Source organism: Gekko japonicus, unplaced genomic scaffold (genome assembly GCF_001447785.1).
Source record: "Gekko japonicus isolate JY-2015 unplaced genomic scaffold, Gekko_japonicus_V1.1 scaffold16, whole genome shotgun sequence".
NCBI classification, from domain to species: domain Eukaryota; kingdom Metazoa; phylum Chordata; class Lepidosauria; order Squamata; family Gekkonidae; genus Gekko; species Gekko japonicus.
The window spans coordinates 1,479,999-1,500,453 of NW_015169777.1; the positions used below are offsets into that span (position 1 = coordinate 1,479,999).

The window sequence follows — 20,455 nt, forward strand, 5'->3', positions numbered from 1 at the left end:
TATATGTTTTTGGAGAACACCATTTCCTGCCTCCTATCTGGAATCACTTATATAGTTTTCTCGATAAAGAAAGACCTACTGTTTCACCTATGGGCCCAGGTGATCCCAGTACTGTGCTGTCTTCACCAGGGTAACCCTACAACAAAGATAAATCAATTATTGGTCATCAAACTTGAGTGAGTCTTTAGTAAACTATACACTAACATCTGAGATGATTTCATAACACTCTACTGTAAACAACTGCATATTTGCAGCATGACAAAGAGTAATATTAGACAACAAATACTGAATGTAGACCTTTAGTAATTTGTACATTTATGTCACATTAATACACACACACACACACAATCTAACTAGTTACTTCCACATAAGGACACTTTTGTGGTACTGAATGATTCCTTTTCCCTCAGTAATATGCAAGCAGAACTGAATGGTAGTTCTACATAGACTTCAACATAGTGCTGTATTCCACCTGTACAAAATCATACTATTATGCTTAAATCATGTGTCTTTCATTTTAAGTAAAATTAGGTTGCTTCCTCATGGAGATCTTTCTCTGCACCCCTCCCCCAAACAGCAGCATTTTGGGAAGGTTTCTGCATGATGATGAAGAAGAGTTGGATTTTATACTCCGCTTTTCTCTAGGAGTCTCAAATGTTTAAACGTTCAAGCGCACATATAGACTCCAGTCCTTGGTAGTACATCACTGATTCATTTTGTTTGCTGTTGGGGGGGGCTGTAAAAAAAGGGAGTACGGCGAGTCCAAGTGGGGGCGTTGATTCAGCCATGTGCATTAAAAAAACTTGTGCCGCTCAAGTGGCAGTGCAGCTATCTAGACGGTGCCCAGAGCCTTGTCATGCAATGCAGTTCAGGGAGGGATGTGTGATCATCCCAACCCAAAAACAATATTCCCGATCAAATCTATAGCGGGAACAAATCACAATAAGCTTGCAGTGTGACCACAGCCTAAGTTTCTTGCAGATCTATGCTTGTAACTTCTTATTTTGAAGAACTGCATACTTAATGCTTCACAAATATACAAGTGTAATCACAAAAGGAGAGCTGAGTGACACAGACTTTGTATACAAAAGGTTGTAATAGGAAGTGTTGGGAAAGGCCTCTTTTTTCCTGAGTCTCTGGAGACCCACTACCAATCAAAATAGAAAATCCTAAACTAGATGGGCCAATAGCATGACTTGCAATACGGTAGCTTTATATGTGTGATGTCAACCAAAATTCATTAATCATCAGCACTCACACAGGTTGATTATAAACTCATGGATCCATGTTATAAACAGAACCAAGCTATGGATTCCTGCTACTAGAAATCCATATTTAAATTTACCTGGTATATGAATGTATCTTCACACGAATCAGGGGAGGTACCAGTGAATAACCCCATTCTAATGGATAGCAATAATTTCTAGTACAGTATCTGTAGTAAATACACATACATTGCCAGACTTCATACCTTCTCTCCTTTGGGTCCTGGAGGGCCAGATACTCCTGGTTGACCTTGATGACCCTAAGACAAGGAACAACTAAATGTAAAGTCAGCTTTTCCTGGCCATTGCCCCAACACTCCTCTCTTTCTCTCAGGTGCATATGAACATGCACAGAGTTTGTAGTATACAGAACCCCAAGTATGCTGGGGAATGGATGGGGATACAAGGGTATGCAAAATGTTCAAGGAGGAAAACAAGGTTGCTGTAACTGTCATTCATTGAGTGGTCACCTCTGCAGTCACACATGGGTACTGTGTACGTGCAAGCCTATCACAGAGAGGTTTTTGAAGCGCAAAAAACACCTGAGGACATTCAGTCCTACTCCCCCACACTGTTTCCCACCTTTCACAGTGTGATAAAAAGGGGGGTAGCGCCTTTCCCTCAGTTCCTCTCTGCCACTGCCAGAGTGAGGTAGAGTTGTTGGACTTAATTAAGAGCTCATAGTGGGGTAGGACGGAAGAATGTGTGACTGCACAGAAGACCACTTGATGAACAACAGTTGAAGGTAAGTGCAATCCTGTTTTCATTGTCATGGTACCTGTGCAGTCCCACATGGGAGAGTAGCAAGCTGACTTACCAGTCTTAGAAAGTTAGGTGTGAGCTCTCAGTTGAATAGAAACTGCAGGACTGCACTTCTCACTGCCACATCTCTTGTGGCATCTATATCCATCAAAAAATGCTTTGGGAAGGTGCAGGAGGCAGACCATGGGAGTTGATGGAGAGACCATGGTGAGGTGAATAGCGCTCAGGTAAAGTGAGCATAAAGCTTCAGTGGACAGTCAACTCACACTAGTTTATAACATAGTGACTATCCATCTGGAAATGGACTGCACTGACACTTTCTTGCTCATGTTGGTGTCTAGGAAGGAGATGAAAAGGGTTTTTTTTCCTGAAGGGTTTAATTCTCTCAAGGGAGATGAAAAGGGTTTTTTCCGAAGGGTTTAATTCTCCCATATGCCTGAATTGGAGGGGGATGAAATGAAATTCCTATTATGAGATTGACACAGTCCAGCAGTGGAGGGACCATACCACCTCTGTTGGGATGTTTAACCTCTTTGATTGGTGGTGATAAAGGGGGTTGAAATTCCTGACAAACCAGAACTGCAGAGGATGCACATGTAGCCTTGCATAGGGTACCACTGATATGGTGGAGGCCATCCTAGCAGTTTTTGGATTTGTATAACTGGATGAAAACATAATTTCTGGGAACACAGTATATTAGTCTGATTGCCAGGACCCTTTTTGGCTATAGTGAAATCTAACGTGGCTCCTATGGATAATACCCTCTGCATGAGTTCCAACTTGGATTCTTTGCATTGACCCATGGGTACAATGCCTTAAGTATCCTTAGTATGAGGCATAAGTCTGCTTGGAGTTTCAGCTTGGCATCAGATACAATCAGTCAGTTATTGTGGTGTGGGTATATCTTGCACCCCAGCCTGCGTAGGCAGGCCACTACCACTGCTACTATCTTGGTGAATACCCTGGATGTTGTTGTTAGCCTGAAGGGAAGGGTTGTGTTTTGGAAATGGAGGCAATTGCATTGGAGGAGGAAATATTTCTGATGGTCCAGTGTTATCTTTATGTGGAAATATGCAAATAGCAGGTCTGGTGTTACAAACCATACACCTGGGCATAACAGAGAAAGGATATCAGGAATAGATAACATTCTGAACTTCAGGCCTCTCAGGCTTGGATAGGTCTCACTCTGCCCCAATCTTTTTGATCAAAATGTATCTGGAGTAGAACCCTGAGTGTTGATCTTTTGTTGGCACTGTTACGATTGTCTTCTTGCGGAGAAGGATGTTAGCTTCTGTAAGGAGCTCTGGAGAGGGGACAGGAGGGTTGGATGATGGGGGTGAGGAGATTGGAAGAGAGGCAAACTCTATGACATATCTGTTTGTCATGATGATGAATACCCATTGGTCTTGAGAGACGTTCTGCCAAGTGAGTTGATGAGGGCTTGATTCCTCTGTTGGCTGATGTGCCAGGCATGGGCTACAGTTGTCAAAAGCCCTGCTTCACAGGTTAGTGGGGTCTGAGTGACTGAGATCTGGCTGTGTCCAATGGAGTAGGGAACCTTTCCCTCTGTTGGACAGCAGATTGACTGGCAGGCACGTAAGGATGCCTGTTGGGAATATGAAGGGTGAGGCATCAGATGACCTCTTCCACTGAATGTAGAGCAGTATGGTTTGTCCAGTTTTAGAAGCAGAAGGCGTAGAGGGGATGATTCCTAAGGTTTTAGCTGTACATTTGTCCTTCCTCATTTTATTGTTGGAGCTGAAGAGATCTGTGCCTTCTGGTGTGGGTTTCTGGAGGAAGTGCGGTGGACCTCAGCCAGGGTGTTGGTGCAGTGTGAGTGCTGTCACAAGGTTGCAGGATGCCCAGTCAGCTGAGTGCTTTGCCAAAGAGATTTGATGTTTGACACCTCTAAGACCAAGAGTTTTGCTAGTTTGCATTTTCTTGCTGAGGGTGAAAGAGGACAGCGCAAAAGTTGGCTTGAAACGCAACATAAAAAAAAACTAAGGTCATGGCATCTGGCCCCATCACTCCTTGGCAAATAGAAGGGGAAGTCATGGAAGCAGTGACAGTGTGACGTGCCTTGGGAGGAAAGCTATGGCAAACCAGGACAGCATAATAAAAAGTAGAGCCATCACCCTACCAACAAAAGTCTGCATGGTCAAACCAATATTATTCCCAGTAGTAATGTATGGCTGTGAGAGTTGGACCATAAGGAAGGCCGAGCGCCGAAGAATAGATGCTTTCAAATTATGGTGCTGGAGGAGACTCTTGAGAGTCCCTTGGACTGCAAGGAGATCAAATCAGTCAATCCTAAAGGAAATCAACCCTGACTGTTTCCTGGAAGGAAAGATACTGAAGCTGAAGCTCAAATACTTTGGCCACCAAATGAGAAGGGAGCATTCACTGGAGAAGACCCTGACACTGGGAAAGATTGAAGGTAACAGAAGAAGGGGACGGCAAAGGATGAGATGGTTAGACAGTGTTACCGATGCAATAAACATGAAATTGAGCAAACTCCAGAGGACAGCAGAAGACAGGAGGACCTGACAAGATGTGGTTGTGAAGAGTTGGACTCGACTGTGTGACTGAACAATAAAAATTTGTCATTGGGTAACATCTCTAGGCCATCCCATAGGAAGAGTTGATAGTAGGCCATGATGCATTGATAATTGGCAATTCTGAAGGCACGGACAAAGAAGGTATAGATTTTTCTGTTTACACTGTGTATCAATAGGGACTGAGAGTTGAGTGTCTTTATTCTTTCCTTGAATGTGGTCTATGAAAAAGGAGTTGGCTATGGATTGTTGGAAAAGAAATATGGCTTTCTGGCTTGGTTTTGTATTTTTTGGTATTTTATGTATTTTTTATATGTGCATGAGTGAGTGTGTATAGACCTGGAAGTCATGGCGACCTCTGGCTTGGGAGTAAACTGGCAACAAACTGATCAGTGAAAGACATTGTGCTCTTTCCTGAGGCCTGAAAGGAATTTCTTGTAGTTGCCTGTGTGGCAGATTTTTGACACTCAGGATGTGTATTTTTTGAAGAGTGCTTTTTTGTGCCATTTTCCAGGCACTAGGCTTTCTGGAGACCAAGGACTGAGGTAGACTTGTTGGCAGGTTGTGCAGGTTGAAGAAAAGATGGAGCTTCTACTAATGAACCTCTCTCAATGATGGCAGAGAGAACTGAGGGAAGGATACTCTGCCACCTCTTTATTACACTGGAAAAGGTGGGAAACAGCATGGAGTAGGGGAATGGAGTACACGCAGGTATTTTTTGAGCTTTCCAAAACCTCTCTGCAGTAGATCTGCATGTGTACAGTACCCACATATGACTACATATCTGGAGATTAACAGAGCACATTAAAGTCTCTTTATGAAAGGCAACACTCAGAAACTGGAGTTCATTGTCATGGTACCTGTATCATGAGTGCTGCCTTTCATAAAGAGACTTTAATGTACTCTGTTAATCTCCAGATTCCACCTTTGCATCAATATATGGGAAGCAATATATCTGTACAAAGAACTGTACAGATTTATCCACAGTCCAATGACAATTTTAATACAATATTCATAACACAAAATAACCTTAACAGGAAAAAAATCAGCCAGTTGTATGGATATATTATGCGAATGTCTCTTACCCCATAACCTGGAATTCCGGGCTCTCCAGCAGGTCCCATTAAACCTAAATACCCCTGTATCAGTGTAAGCAGTAAGAAGCATATTTTAATCACATTCCATTACTTAAACAGTAATTCACATAACGTTTCTGATTTGCAAAAATATATACTATACTCTCCAGCCAAAGTTAAGTATGTTTTTGATGAAATTATTTATATCATGAGTCTGGAGAAAGCTTACAATAATAAAATTAAGATGGGTAGCCACGTTAGCAGTACTGTCTGTAGCAGTAGAAAAGAGTAAGAGTCCAGCAGAACATTAAGGACTAACAAAATTTGTGGCAGGGTATGAGCTTTTGTGAGTCACTGCTCACTTCTTCAGATACAGCTAGAACGTCTTCTTCTTCTTATTATTACTATACTTATATCCCGCCCTCCCTGTGAATGGGCTCAAATAATCGTGAAGAGTGGAGTGATTTCAGATACTGAATGACAATAGCAGGCACATGACAATAGCAGGTAAATGACAATAGTTACAGTAGTTACGGTACATCAGAGCAAAGGAAATAACCACATTAAAAATTATTTAACCACCCCCAGTTCTCCTGGAGAGCAAGTAGCAGAGCATTCATAATAGAATGAGTCACCAGCAGTATTTTATTTATATATTGACTTCACTTATACCCTGCCTTTCTATCCAGTGGGGATCCAAAAGAGCCTATATTGGTCTCTTCTCATTCATTTTATCCTCGCAACAACCCTGTGAGGTAGGTTAGGCTGAGTGCATGTGACTGGCCAAGGTCATCCAGAAAGCCTCTGTGGTAGACTGTGAACTCGATCTCACAGAGACCAGCTCAAAACTCCAACCACCACATCAGACTCGCTCTTTTTTAAACAGTGAGATAGCAAGAAATGAACTTCCACCACACCTTCAACTAGGAGCCGCCCCCAATATCTGGAATGGCAGAGAACCCTGTCCCCTGGAGTCATCAGAAACAGCCCGCTCCAGTTGCACAAAGGTTTGCTGCCAGAATGATCATGTGACCAGGAGGAGTGGCGCTACTCCCATAATTTTCTCCATGCCGCCGGTGGAGTCCCAAACACAGTTCCAGAGAGTTTACAGCAGGGCAGGAGGGAGGGATGTGTGCCACCAAAGAAGACCACTTAATGAACAACAGTTACAGGTAAGTACAACCCTGTTTTCATCATCATGGCTTCTGTGCAGTCCCACATTGGGAAACTGGCAAGCTCAGTGAGTGAAGGAGGTGGGTGTGAAGCTCTCAAAGGAAGAGGCCATGGAGGACTGCCTTCTCACCAGTTGGTTGGATTCCCATATTAATTTTCACCCAGAACAGTCTTATAAAGGAGAAGGGAACTCTCTACAAGCGTTCCAACTGAAATAGCTGCAGGAAAGTGGCAAAGAAAAATAGCACTCTTCTGGAGAGAGCCATGTTAAGTAAAGTGCTATTGAACAGCCATGCACTCAAGACAGAGTGTGATAGCTTCTACCAACCCACAAGGATGGGTTGTGTGAAGACACTGATTAAGTCTTCTTGGAGCCTGAGAGAATAATACAAAATAGCCCAAAAACCAGAGCACCCCCCCCTGACATCACCAACATGCCACTTCTTGGTGACGTAGGCATGTTGCGTTTATTTTTGGTTTATTGCCTTTTTTTGCGGGGGTAATTTCCCCCAGTTTCTGATAGCCCTGAAGCGGGGGAGGGGCTCCAAACTGGGGGATCCCTCACCGCCAATGGGGGACTAGCAACCCTAGTAGAGAGGTGCAAGATCTGGTAATGAAGGAGTGATGCTTGCCACGTAGAAAAGTCAGAGGGTACTGCCACAATGTAGGAACGGAGCTGTTCAAATGACCAAAGTTGTGAGCCCATTGTGAGAATAAGCAGATCTGCACCATAATAATGAAAGCAGTGAAGCAGGCGTGATGTAGCCAAAGAAAGGATGGACAGGATGCATCGTAAATGAACCTTGTGCAGTTTGCAGAGCAATCTGCACAGCAAACAGCCAGAGGAAAAAACATAAAAACAGATCACTGTGCCAACAGATTAGAAGGGCATTCCCCAGTTACAGGGGTTCCTGTCAGGAAAGGAGCGAAAAAGGACAGGGCATGGAATGTCCAATTGTGGCAAGGCCAAATAGTCCAGGCCACGAATCAGAATACCAGGGAATTGGTCTCCTTTAGTCAATGAAAACATAATTACAGTGCATTCCATGACTATGTGGAGTGTTTATATGTGTTCTAGGTGAAAGTAGCTGTATGACAAACTAATTTTGCCGAAGACCATGAGTCGCTGGGAAGCACATGCCCACAGCTGGGTCTCCACACTATAGAGAAGGAAGCATCTGAGATGACACTAACTTCCAGAGTCTCAGAGTCAAAAGAAATGTGCTGAGAAAAATGCAGAATGATGCAGAATGATGCACATTAGCTGTCTCTCAGAAAGAAAGAAAAAATAAATAAATCTGGGCATTCCCTGAAGGGTAAAATATACACCAAATACACAAATTCTGTTATGGTGTCACATATAGATATGTAAAAATGGCAGAAAATGCAGAAGTGGAAGCAACCCCACCAAACACTTAATACCCTTAGTAAAATAAGGACTACTAAAGACTAAGAAAGGCAAAGGGAAACTCAACCGGTAAGGATCAGCATCCAACCATCAACAGAGCAGGGAAACCAATATAGCCGCCTCACATGAGCCACCCTAATTGCTGGCTGTACATTTTGTACAGCAGCCAGGGCATAATCCCAAACAAAGGGGAATATTGGAATTCTACCACTGGGAACTTCCATCCCAATGGCAGAGGGATTGTCTGCAGGAACAGCAGAGAGGTCAATGAACAAGACAGCAAAGTAAACATTTAAAAACTATAATACACATAATTAGATGATCTGGTCTTGAACACAGGCCTTTTCAGGTGCCCTCCTTAACACATAAAAATAGTTTGAAATAGCACCCTTTTTTCTGTCCCAGGCAACCTCCCTCCAGAGAAGAGGTGGGCAAGATCTTGGGTCTGAGCCCACAAAGTGACATAGGTATAAAAGAATTGTAGGAAACCTGTGAGTGATGCACAAGACAGCAGACCAGAGGATTTTTTTCTTGTAGAATAAATCACCATAGAGGAGAGATGAAACAATTTAAAGGATTTTTTTCTTGTATTTTTAGCATTTGTGTACGTGCCCGTGCCTAGAAGTCATGGCGACCTCTGGCGACTCCTACTGGTGACAGAAAAAGCAGGCAGCTCTGTTGTGTGAACCCCTAGGCTGGGGGTGTTAAACATATGGCCTGCAGGCCAGAACTCAAAAGAGCTCTTTTTCAAAGGCTTTGGCTATGTGCCAGCCTGAATAAAGGCATTTCCCCCCTTGGCAAGGTGTGATCTGACAGAACCTCGGATTCAAAGGCTTTTGCTTCCTGCCAGCCTGAATGATGGCACATTTTCAATTCTTGGCTTTGTCTGCTCTGAGAGGAGAAACCTGGAACTGTTGCCCGATAGAGCCTCCAGTTCAAAATGGCTCTTTTCTAAGGCTTTGGCTGATGCCTGCCTGACAGAAGGAATCCCTTCCCCCTGGAGGTGTGGGCTGGCAGAGACTGCCTGACTGAAGGAAATGTTCCTCCTTTCTGCCTTCTGTTGATTGGGACCAGAAGCCTGGAGGTGTGGCCTGAAGCCAGAGAAGAAGATAAAGGTAGGCTGGCTGTTGAATAGCAAGGAAAGAAGGAAGTGAGAAAATTGGAAAGACTATGGGGGCTTCCAGGAAAGGGTCAAAGAAAATAGTAGGGTAGGGGGAAATGATATGCTTTCTGCAAGTCCTTGTGGGTTCCCACTTGTATATTCTAATAATGAAGTGTAGTCCCATCTAAGGATACTTAAATCCAGAGAGTGGAGCAGTGAATGGATAAGATGGATCTTTCAACAAACCTGAAAAATGCCTCAGGTTTGCAGAAAAATCTGAAATCTAGAAACAAACAAACATGGGTAGTTAAAAATGATAAAAGGAGTGCCTATAGCTGAAATACACAGATGCCCGTGGCTGTTGCTAGGCAACCACAACAGTTACGCCAGCATTCTAGACATGGTTTCTGCTTGGCTTCTGTCAATAAAGGGTGAGGGGGGTATCTGGGGCTGTTTTGGCCTTTAAATGAGGACTCACTGCGACCAGGCCTGGCAAAACCACCAGGCTACTTGATACCACCTGAACTGTTTGACTCACCCAGGCTTGGCTGCTTGCTGCTGTTCAGAAACAGCCATCCCACAAAAGCCAGTGCGATGTAGTAGTTAGAACTTCAGACTGGGACATCAAATTCCCATTCTTCTATGGAAACCAACTAAGTAACCTTGGCCCAGTTACATATTCTCAGCCTAACATACCTCACAGGGTTGTTGTGAGGATAAAATGGAGGCAAGGAGAATGATACAAGCTGCATTGGGTCCCCACTGCAGAGAAAGGCAGGACATAAATGAAGTAAATAAATATGATGGTGGGGCAGATAAAAGGTAGATTGGTGGGTGGATGTAAGGGAGAGAAGAAAGTAGGAAAAGGTCTGGGAGCTGCTAGGATGAGAGAAAACGGGGTTCCACTTACTTGTAACCATTGTTCATCAAGTGGTCTTCTGTGCAGGCACACATGGGGGACTGCGTTTTTGCAGGTCAGCGATGGAGAGGAGTCTGCAAGCTTTATAGAGAAGTCTCTAGAGCCCAAGAGTGCTGCCGCTCCCCTCTAACTTCTGCATATTCTTTCCCCCCAAAGGATCACGTGACAAGGGAGAGGCAAACACTCTTCCCTCAGTTCTCCCTTCGCTGCCATGAGAAGTCTGCCTCAGAATTGAAGCTCACAGCAGGGAAAGGAGGGAGAGATGCGTGCCTGCACAGAAGACCACTCAATGAACAGTGGTTACAGGTAAGTGCAACCCTGTTTTCATCTTTGTGGCTTCTGTGCAGTCCCACATGGGAGAGAAGCAAGTTCACTGACTGAGGAGGAGGGTGTGGGCTGGATCAGTGGAAATCTGACTGTAAGACCACTTTCCCCACAGCTGCCTCACTCTGCGAGTCAACATCAATGGAATAATGTTGTACAAATGTCGAGGGCGTTGACTAGGTGGCTGCCTTGCAGACATTGCTGAGAAGTAGCCTGGGTAAGAAAGCTGCTCACAAAGCTTGAGCCCTTATAGAGTATGCAGATTCAGTGATTGGACATCTCTTGCCTGCTTCAGTGTATGCTGCTCTAATTGTGGATACTATCCATCCAGAGGACGTTTGCGAAGAGGCAGACTTCCCTTTATTGCAGCCTCTGAAACAGATGAATAAATTCCGATCCGTTCTAAATTCTCCTGTCCTTTTCAAATAAAACAGAAGAGCTCTTTTAACATCTAATGTGTGTAGTCTCCTTTCTGATACTGAAGTCAAGGAAGGGGGAAAAACAGGGTGATGTCCTGTAAGGTAAAGGTTCCCTTGCTCAAAAGCCAGTCGAGTCCGACTCTAGGGTTGCGGTGCTCATCTCCGTTTCAAAGCCGAAGAGCCAGCGCTGTCCAAAGACGTTTCCGTGGTCATGTGGCTGGCATGACTAAACACCAAGGTGCATGGAACGCTGTTACCTTCCCACCGAAGTGGTACCTATTTATCTACTTGCAATTTCTTGCTTTCAAACTGCTAGGTTGGCAGGAGCTGGGACCAGAGACTCCATCATGCGGCACTCAGGTCTCAAACTGCTGAACTACCGACCTTCCAGTCTGCAGTTCAGCATCTTAACCACTTGAGCCACCGCAGCTGTGATGTCCTGACCCAGGTGTAAATGAGACTACTTTTGGAAGAAACTCAAGGCTTGGTCTCAGCATTACTTTATGTGGAATTTTGTGAAAAGGTGGGTTGCAACTAAGTGCACCCAGTTCTCCCACCCAGCGGGCAGAGATAATAGCCACTAGAAACGCTGCTTTATATGACAGAAAAGATGTCAGAATTTGCCATCGGTTCAAATGGTTTATACATCAACCTAGATAAAACCAGAGATACACTTAATTAGGCGATAGGGTGCATGACAGATGGGAACAAATTAATTAAACCTTTTGGACTCTGCAGTAGAAAAAACTGAGGAACCCCTGACTGATTTGTAAAAAGCTGAGATTGCAGCCAGGTGGGTCTTAATGGATGAAGTTGCTAGACCTTCATCCTTAAGAGTAAGGAGATACTCAATATCTTGGACATATCACAGGTAGCTGGATTGATACCCTGTTTCCTTGCCCATATCACAAACCTTCACCCATTTGTACCCATATGAACTTCGTGTAGAAGGTGTGCATGAGGTGATCATCACCTCTGTCACCTTGTGAGTAAATGGTTCCAGGGCCTGGTTCTACACCAAGCTGTCAGGTGTAGAGCTCTCATCCCAGGGTGGTGGATCGGGCCTACTTATAAGACATCCTCCTCCAGTGGGAGAGTCTTGTGTATTCCCTTCACCAGGCTCCACAGCAGTGGAAACCATACCCATCTCAGGCAACAGGGTGCAAGAAGTATGCAGGTGGTTTTGTCTGCCTTCAGTTTGGCCACTGCTTTCTGAAGAATACCAAATGGGGGGAATGCATAAAACAGGTGCCCATACCAGTGCAACTGGAAGGCATCGCCAAGTGAATTGCGATTCAAAAACAGTGGTATTTGGTGTTGACAGTGGTTGCAAACAGATCTATTTCGGGGAATCACCATTCATGTAAGATCGGAGAAAGATAATAGTCAGTGACCAACCACTCCCGAGTCATGGTTACATCTCTGCTTAGAATGTCTGCTTTGTGTTGCCCTGAAATGTGTATGGCTGTTAGATGTACTCCGTGTCTTATTCCCCAGTGTCAGATCTGAAACACCTCTGTACATAGGATGATGGACCCTGTGCCCCCTTGCTTGTTTATACAAAATTTGGCAGTCATGTTGTCTATAGCCAGTAGTACTCACTGACCCTGTAGTAATTTTGTAAAAGAACTAAGAGCATTCCTTATAGCCCTAAGCTCTAACAGACTGATGTGCAATTTTGATTCAGGTTTTGACCATAGGCCTTTAGCCATATGAACCCCACAGTACACTCCCAACCTGTTAAGGAAGCATCCATAAAGACCTGTACATCATGTGAACAAAATTCCCTTAAGTAGATGAGGAAACTTAGTCCACCAGTGAAGGGTCCTAAAACTAGTTCTGGGGATTGAGAGCTTCTTCCATGGTGGATCTAAGCCTGGGTGAAACACCCAAAGGAACCAGTTTTGGAGTGGTCTCATGAAGAACCTTGTGTGAGGTGTCACTGCTATAGTAGATGCCATATAACCTAGCAATTTCTGAATGTTTTTGGCTGACTGAAATTTGATAGCCAAGAATTTCTGGACCAGTGCTACAATGGCGTTCACTCTCGATAATGGTAGGAATGCTCCTCCTCTTATCACATCAATCCTAGCCCCTATGAAACTCTATGGATTGAGTGGGAGAAAGGTGAGATTTCTCCTCATTAAAAAGGAAACCCAGATCGTTTAGGGTTTGCAGAGCGTAATCCAAATTTCCTTCTAGGGTTTGAGGTGAGTTGGCCATGAAGAGCGTTTCATTAAGTTACGGATAAATGGTGCATCCTTGAAGTCTCAGATAAGAGACCACCACTGATGTGCACTTGGTAAAAACGCGTACTGGTGTGGCTAGCCTGAACGGCAAAACCATATATTTATACATGTTGTCCTCATGTATTTTCTAAAGGCTCTATGAATTGCTATATGGAAGCAGGCATCCTTGAGGTCAAGAACTGTGAACCATAGAACCTCTTTTAGTAAGGGGAGAACTTCCTGCAGGGATAGCATTCGAAACTTTTGTCATGTGTGATTATTCAGGGCTCTAAGGTCCAAGATTGGCCTCTTCCCACCCCCTTTTTTGTCTATTTTGAAGTAACTGGGAAAAACCCTATACCGCCTGAGTTTGGGGCAACCATTGTGATAGCACCTTTCTTCTGTAGTGAAGAAACCTCTTGTGCCAGAAAAGCTGAGGACTGTGTGGCGGACAGGTGGGTGATATGGAGGCAAAGATTGGAACTCCAAAAAGTAACCTGTCTTTATTATCGACAACACTCAGGTATCAATAGTAATTTTAGACCAAACATCGGAAAACGTGGACAACCTGTCCAAAAAGAATGCCTCACTTGCTAGTTAGGGCATCCTGGAACTCCTAGGTTGCTGATCCCTGGAGGAATGAGAGGATTGCTTATTTCTATTTTTATTCTGCCTCCTATCCTGAGACTGCTGGGGGTAGGCAGACTGAAGGACTGCTGGGATGATGGTGGGGCCTGGTACCTATACTCTGAGTTCTGAAAGGGTCTGGAGTAATGAAAGCTTTCGAAATGTCTTGGCTAATACCTCTGCTTATATGGTTGAGAAGTAGTGGGAGTGATCCCCAACGACTTTGCTGTGATCTTATACTTGCGGATGTGCTCTAAGACTTCATCCATTTCGTCTCTGAAGAGCTCCCTACCCTCAATGGGGAGATCTTTTTTGGCACTGGTGTCTTGTGGGAGGGCTGAGGCTCTCAGCTAGAAGTACCTCCTTATAACAACCCCTTAAGTGATTGCCCTGCTGTGGCAGTCCGCCACATGCCTAGCTGCATCCAATTGCTGTTTTCCTAGCTTTTGGCCTTCTTGCATCAAAACCTTAGCCAAAGGCCTCTTGTCATCTGGGATTACAAGAGAGTCGTTACCGGCTAAATATCAGGAGAAACGTCCTCACTGTAAGAGTAATTGAGCAGTGGAACAGACTGCCTTGGGAGGTGGTGGATGCTCCTTCGCTGGACGTTTTCAAGCAGAGGCTGGACGACCATCTTTCGGGTATGTTGTAGGGCTATCTTTCGGCTATGCTCCTGCAGAGTGCAGGGGGTTGGACTAGATGACCTGCAAGTTCCCTTCCAGCTCTAACATTCTATGATTCTATGATTAAGTCAATAAACTATGACATCCTGCCCTGCCCTGGATAGTCCAGGCAAGCCTGAACCCATCAGATCTCAGGAACTAAGCAGGGTTGACTCTGGCAAGTACTTGAAAGGGAAACCTCCTTGAAACACCAGCAAGTTGGGAGGACAGGGGCAGGCTTTATTCAGCTGCCTCTCTGGATATCCTCCAGGCCCCCAGTGGAGGTCAGCTACCAGAGGTCACCATGACTTCCAGGTGCACACACATGCACACATGTGCACACACACATTCACGTATGAATAAAATACAAAACAAATTAACTGTGACATCATATGCCACAGAAGCATTTCAAACTGGCCTATTATGGCTGTAAAATTCACCACCCATAGTCCCATTGCCCCTGATGAGTAGACTTTCCAGCTGAAACCTGCAGCATTCTTTGTCCACTGGTGCGGAATGAGTACCAGATTGTTCTCTAGCTGGAAGGACCTCAGAGACCAGGGAACTGGCTTTTGAATAATGAAAAAGATACACACAACCTTCTTCTTTGACCTTGTATAAATTTCCAAGCTTCTTTGCGGAGGATATATTGGAAGCTGGTTTGGACCAAGCACTCATAGAATTTTCCTGTATGCCTTGAAGCAGTGGTAGAGCCACAGGTCCAGATTCTGGGTTGTAGAGGACCTTCATTATTGGGTCCAAAGTCTGGGTTTCCATATTCCAGATTCGGGGCCTTAGCTATTTGAATAATTTGTTCGGCATGCAGTTTTAAGTCTTCTTTAGGTGACGGAGTTGAAGGCTTGCCAACCGTGTCATCTGGTGAAGGTATAGCTACGTCTTCTGATTCAGATTCTGAACATTGGTCCATGCAATCCTCCAAGTCAAAAAATTGTGAAGTTGTGTTGATGGCAGAGCCTTGTTTGCCAGTGGAGTATTTTGAGCTACTGTCCTCTGAGGACTGAGAAGCGGGATGCCATGGAAGGGTTGGAAATTGTTGTTGCTGATCCAATGAGCCCCACTGTGTGGGGAACATCATTAGAAAAATGTAATTAGTTAATGAATAATTGATGGATACATTGAATGGTGGACTCTCTGAACTACGATGAACGCCAGCGTTGATGTATATTTATGAAACCATAATAAAATCAAAATTATGAGAAAAGGGGAACCAGAGACTATTTTGTGGTGGTCCTTGGTTTCGGAGAGAGGTCAGTGTTGATCGGTATCAGTGACGTTTGCCATTGAAGTGATATCGATTTTCAATCAGTCGGTGATGATGCTGAGTTCCAAGAAACGGTGCGGGGGTGATGATGGTCAGATGACTCACGTTGACCTTGAGGGAAAAGAGAGGTTTGACATAAGGGCAACAGGGATTGTGGGCACCGAGGCGAAGATTGGTGTCAAGGCAAGGGTGAGTGGCATGGCATATATGCTTTGCCTTTTTCTTGGATTTGTTTGATAGCGACACTGAGGCCAACTGAGTCACAGTTGATTTTTCTGCCAGTTCCAGCATTAAGGGGGTTGATACCCCCTTAATCGGGCCCTCATTCTTTTTTCTAGGGTCGGCCATTTTTCTGAAATCCATTGTGGGTTCCCTATAGCTTTCTCCCACAAAGCTGCTTTAGGTTTAGCTTCTCTCTCTTTTCTAGCTTTTGGTGTGAGGCAGTGGTAGGCCAGGCATAATAGGCACAATTTGTGCTCGTCATTTTGAGCCATTTTGGCTCCACATTCCTTGCACTTTTTGAAAATCGCCATCCTACCCTTCTTTGTCCAAAGTGTGAAGGAAATCCTGTCTGAAGAAATGTAAGTTGCCATGTAACTGTTCATTAAGGATCGTGCTTTCTTTATGGTGGCAAGAAGAGAGCTGAGGGAAGAGTGCTTGCCCCTCCCCTGTCATGTGATCCTTTGGGCAGGAAAGGATATGCCAAAGACAGAGTGGAGGGAGAGCACTCTTGGGCTCTAGAAACTTCTCTATAGAGCTTGCTACCTCCTTTCCATGGCTGGCCTGTGAAAGTGCAGTCCCCCATGTGGTATTGCACATAAGCCATGGAGATGAAAAAGGAAATAAGGCTATGGGGGCTTTCAGGAAAGGGAAGGGAAAGAGGATGTAGTGAGGAAGGGGGAAATGAGACACCCCGCACAAGTCCTTGTGGGTCCTCTACTTTCTAAAGGAGTTGCATGAACAGCACAAGCATCGTTTTTACTTCTGTCTGCACATTCAAGGCTAGGATCTGGTGCACTCTGTGTAACGGAACCACAGGTGATGAATATGTTCTGTGTCACCAGCTGGAAAAGAATCCTCTACACATCCAGGATCTTTCATGAATGCAGCATTTAAAAATATCTAATCTGGACTTTTCTCTTTTTTTTGTTTGAAACTTCATGCATAAGACTTCTCAGTATAAAGGAATATTGTACGAACCAATGGACCTCTAGTTCCTCTTGAACCCTTTGGACCAATTTCTCCAACATGGCCATGGTCACCTGTGACTCCGGTCTCTCCTGGGGGACCAAGTTGACCCTTTTCCCCCTATTTGGGAGTAGGGCAAGGCAAAAACAATAGAATAACATTAAACTGTTGTGCAAAAAGCATGGAAAACCAGTATAGATGCAACACTTATATTAGTGTTCTTTTTTTAAAACAAGCATTTCATTTACTAATGAATAATGCAGATTCTTCAGAACAAATTCCAGCAGAAGTATGAAGATAAATTACCTTTTTTCCTGGACGGCCCCTCTGACCTGGACTTCCTGGAGCTCCTTCAGGCCCCTGTAGTATTTGTCATGAGGGAAAACACTTCTGAGAATATGTTTAACTTGTAATATAAATTGCATAGTCATAGCAAGGCTTTTAAAGATTACAAATGGTGTGGTGGGAAACTCTTGTTAAGTTTAGTCTTGAAGAAGTTAGCGTGACAATTCCATGCTATAGCACAATGATGTCATCTTTAGAATGATTTTATGAAGCCAGTGGAAATGCAGCAAAACATAACATGTCTGGGCAGAAAATAACAGCTGAAGATTAAAATATATTTTGTGCTGAAGTCAAACACTTCATCTAGCTCCATATGGTATTTGAGCCCAGAAAAAGTGAAGTAGGATATTCGGAATCCAGGCCAGAACACGCTCCCTACTGAATTGAAAGTAGATACGTTTGTATACCTTTAGGTCCTGACAGCAAGTTTAGATAAGCAAGATAGCAACTAGTTAGAAAAACCCACTGAAGCAGAAACATGTCCAGCTTTTATGTTGCCTACTGAGCAATTCAGGCCATATTAAAACACCCCAAACACCCCCCACAACTATTAAATGGGGAAAGGAGAACAAGGCTGATTCTATGTGAGGAATTTTCCCTGTATGGACAGCAGAGTGACCCCATATTTAAAGGGAACATCAACATGACATCATGCTCATTTTGATCATGACTCATGCAGTTTCCTTTAAAATCAAATTAAAATGAGCTTACTTTGATCTGGATTCAAAGGAGATTCTTCACAGTAGTTGTGCAGGAGCATCCGTGTGGATGCTTCTTCCACTGCTAGAACAGGGAGGGGGTTGAAGCTAAGCTCTGCTTTCAAAAGGGAGCAGTATAGCATGCTGCAGTGTGCCACCTCCTTTTAGCCCTTTAAATGACTTTTTTTTTTGCGTTCCCTGACAAGCTGGGTCATTTGGGAAAGTAAGGGGAAAAGGAGACTTTCTGGGCCACAGGGGCCTGGTGTGATTGCTGTTTCATTTGCATTTTTGCACAGATGCTACAGGTGGGACTGGCAGCAGCAAGCAGAGTGGCAACAGGTGAATATGGATGCCATTCCAGCACCTCAGAGTGGAGCTGCCATGGAGGGGAAATGTTTTCATGCCCCTGTGCAGAAGCAGCCAAGGATGTTAAAGATTAGCTTTGACATGGATTCAGAATACATATTTGAGCCACCACATCTTCAGTAATAGCATTTCAGTTATGCTAAATACTTCAGTTAACTGTTAAATGGTCACCATCACTAATCCCTTTCTGTGTCTTGTGAAAGATTATGGAAGTCAATCAGTGTCCTGCACTTGACAAAGCTAGTTCTTTCTTTTCTGTACTGTGGTACCCTCCCAACAAACAGCAGATTTGAAACAACCTGTAGTGGTAAGCCTCCATTATGATTCACACCCCAAAATCTATTATGAACTCACACCATTCCTTACTAGACATCAATGTACAAAAATATTTGACAGTGGGGGAACTATGCCAGCCAGTCACTGGGTTGTTCTGCCTATTCCACTGTAATTCCCAGCAGGAAACCTTACATCACCAACAAACCATGCACAGATTAAAGATGGAGCTTCAGATCTGGGTCCAGATGTGAAGAAGAAGAAGAAGAGGAGGAGGAAGAGGAAGAGGAGGAGGAAGAGGAGGAGGAGGAGGAGATTGGATTTATACCCCGCCCTTCACTACCCAAAGTTGTCTCAGAGCGGCTTACAAACTCTTTTCCCTTCCCCTCCCCACAACAGACACCCTGTGATAATTATTGCCATCTTTTCTTTACCAAACTCTAAAACCTTAGACATTTAAGACTCAGTCTCTGTTTCGGGTCACATTTAGCAGATGGTCATGTTTCATAATTCAGTTTAATTTCCACTCTCAGTTTTTTATAGCTTTATAAAACAGTAATGTAGCGATGGAAGGAAGCTGTTGATTGTCATTTTCTGAAAACAAACAGGTTAGCCAAAATATAAAAAGATTTCAACAGACAACATTTTTATGAACAGCTAACTTCCAGATTAGACTTGTTAACTCATTTTTTTTAAAAAATCACTGCTGATATACTTGGTGACAGAGAAAATAAACAGAATAAAATGTGTTGCAGCTGACTAAATTTTGTGTTTATTTTTAGGGGGCGGGGCTTTTGTATGCATTGTGATATGCAAGACAAAAAGCACAGAATGTGTCATGGTAAGTAACTGTCCATGTAACTGTCTTAATGCATAGGGATTAGGGATGGGCACAAACCTCGTCACAAACCTGATTTCATGATAGTTCACAAACCATGACCCAGGTGGTTCCGAGGTTCATGCCATCTCACCTTAATAGCCCTCCCATGACCCTCCACCTGGTTATCTGGGGGTTCATGCGGCTCATGGTGGGAAGTGGGGGGGGAGCGAGAGGGATTGCTGAAATGGCTTGCATCCATTTCAACCTTACAGCTGATGGGTGAACCAGCCCTGCTGTTAGGCTGAAATAGATGCAAGCCATTTCAGCTTACCATTGGAGCTGGTGTGCCCATCAGCTGTTAGGCTGAAAGAGATGCAAGCCTTTTTAGTGATCCCTCTCACTCCCCCCCACTTCCGAGCAGGGGGAGTGAAACAGATTGTTTTAATGATTTGCAGCCATTTAAACCTAACAGCTGGGTGGGTCCACCCATCAGCTGTTAGGTTTAAATGGCTGCAAGCCATTAAACCCCTCCATTTTGTTCCCCCCCCCTTCAAAGCAAGTGGAAGTGAAACAGACAGGTTAAATGACTCACACCTATTTAACCTTTCCCAGGCAATTCCCCCCTTTCTCCTGGCTGCAGCTTTCTGCGGCCGGGAGAGAGGCGACCCGAACTGGGCAGTTTGGGTATTTTTGCTCTCTTCGGAGTTCAGTTAGGGTACACCTCAAACTTGAATTTTCTGCTTCATGCCCGTCCCTAGTAGGGACTGGCTGTTTTAATCATAAACTCAGAAGACCAGGAATGTATAGTTGGTAATTATAAAGTGTTCTAAATATGCCATTTTGTTAACTGTTCTGAATATCTGGAAATGGTAAATGACTGAGACAATATACTGAACTGAATGGGCCATTGTTTGAATCCAGTGTGACTTTATATGTTCTTCATTGTATAAAAATACCCAACAT

The 20,455-nt window shown here is 44.1% G+C and overlaps 1 protein-coding gene across 1 annotated transcript in view; it reads right to left on the reverse strand.

Moving 5' to 3' along the window:
* The window catches only part of COL24A1 (collagen, type XXIV, alpha 1), a 346,183-nt gene that overhangs the window by 60,419 nt on the left and 265,309 nt on the right, over positions 1-20,455 (reverse strand). The window contains exons 34-38 of the mRNA XM_015416682.1: positions 17,297-17,350; positions 17,003-17,110; positions 5,668-5,721; positions 1,472-1,525; positions 80-136 (exon numbers count right to left, since the gene is read on the reverse strand). Coding sequence (XP_015272168.1) covers positions 80-136; positions 1,472-1,525; positions 5,668-5,721; positions 17,003-17,110; positions 17,297-17,350 — 327 coding nt within the window. The remainder of the gene's footprint in view (positions 1-79; positions 137-1,471; positions 1,526-5,667; positions 5,722-17,002; positions 17,111-17,296; positions 17,351-20,455) is intronic.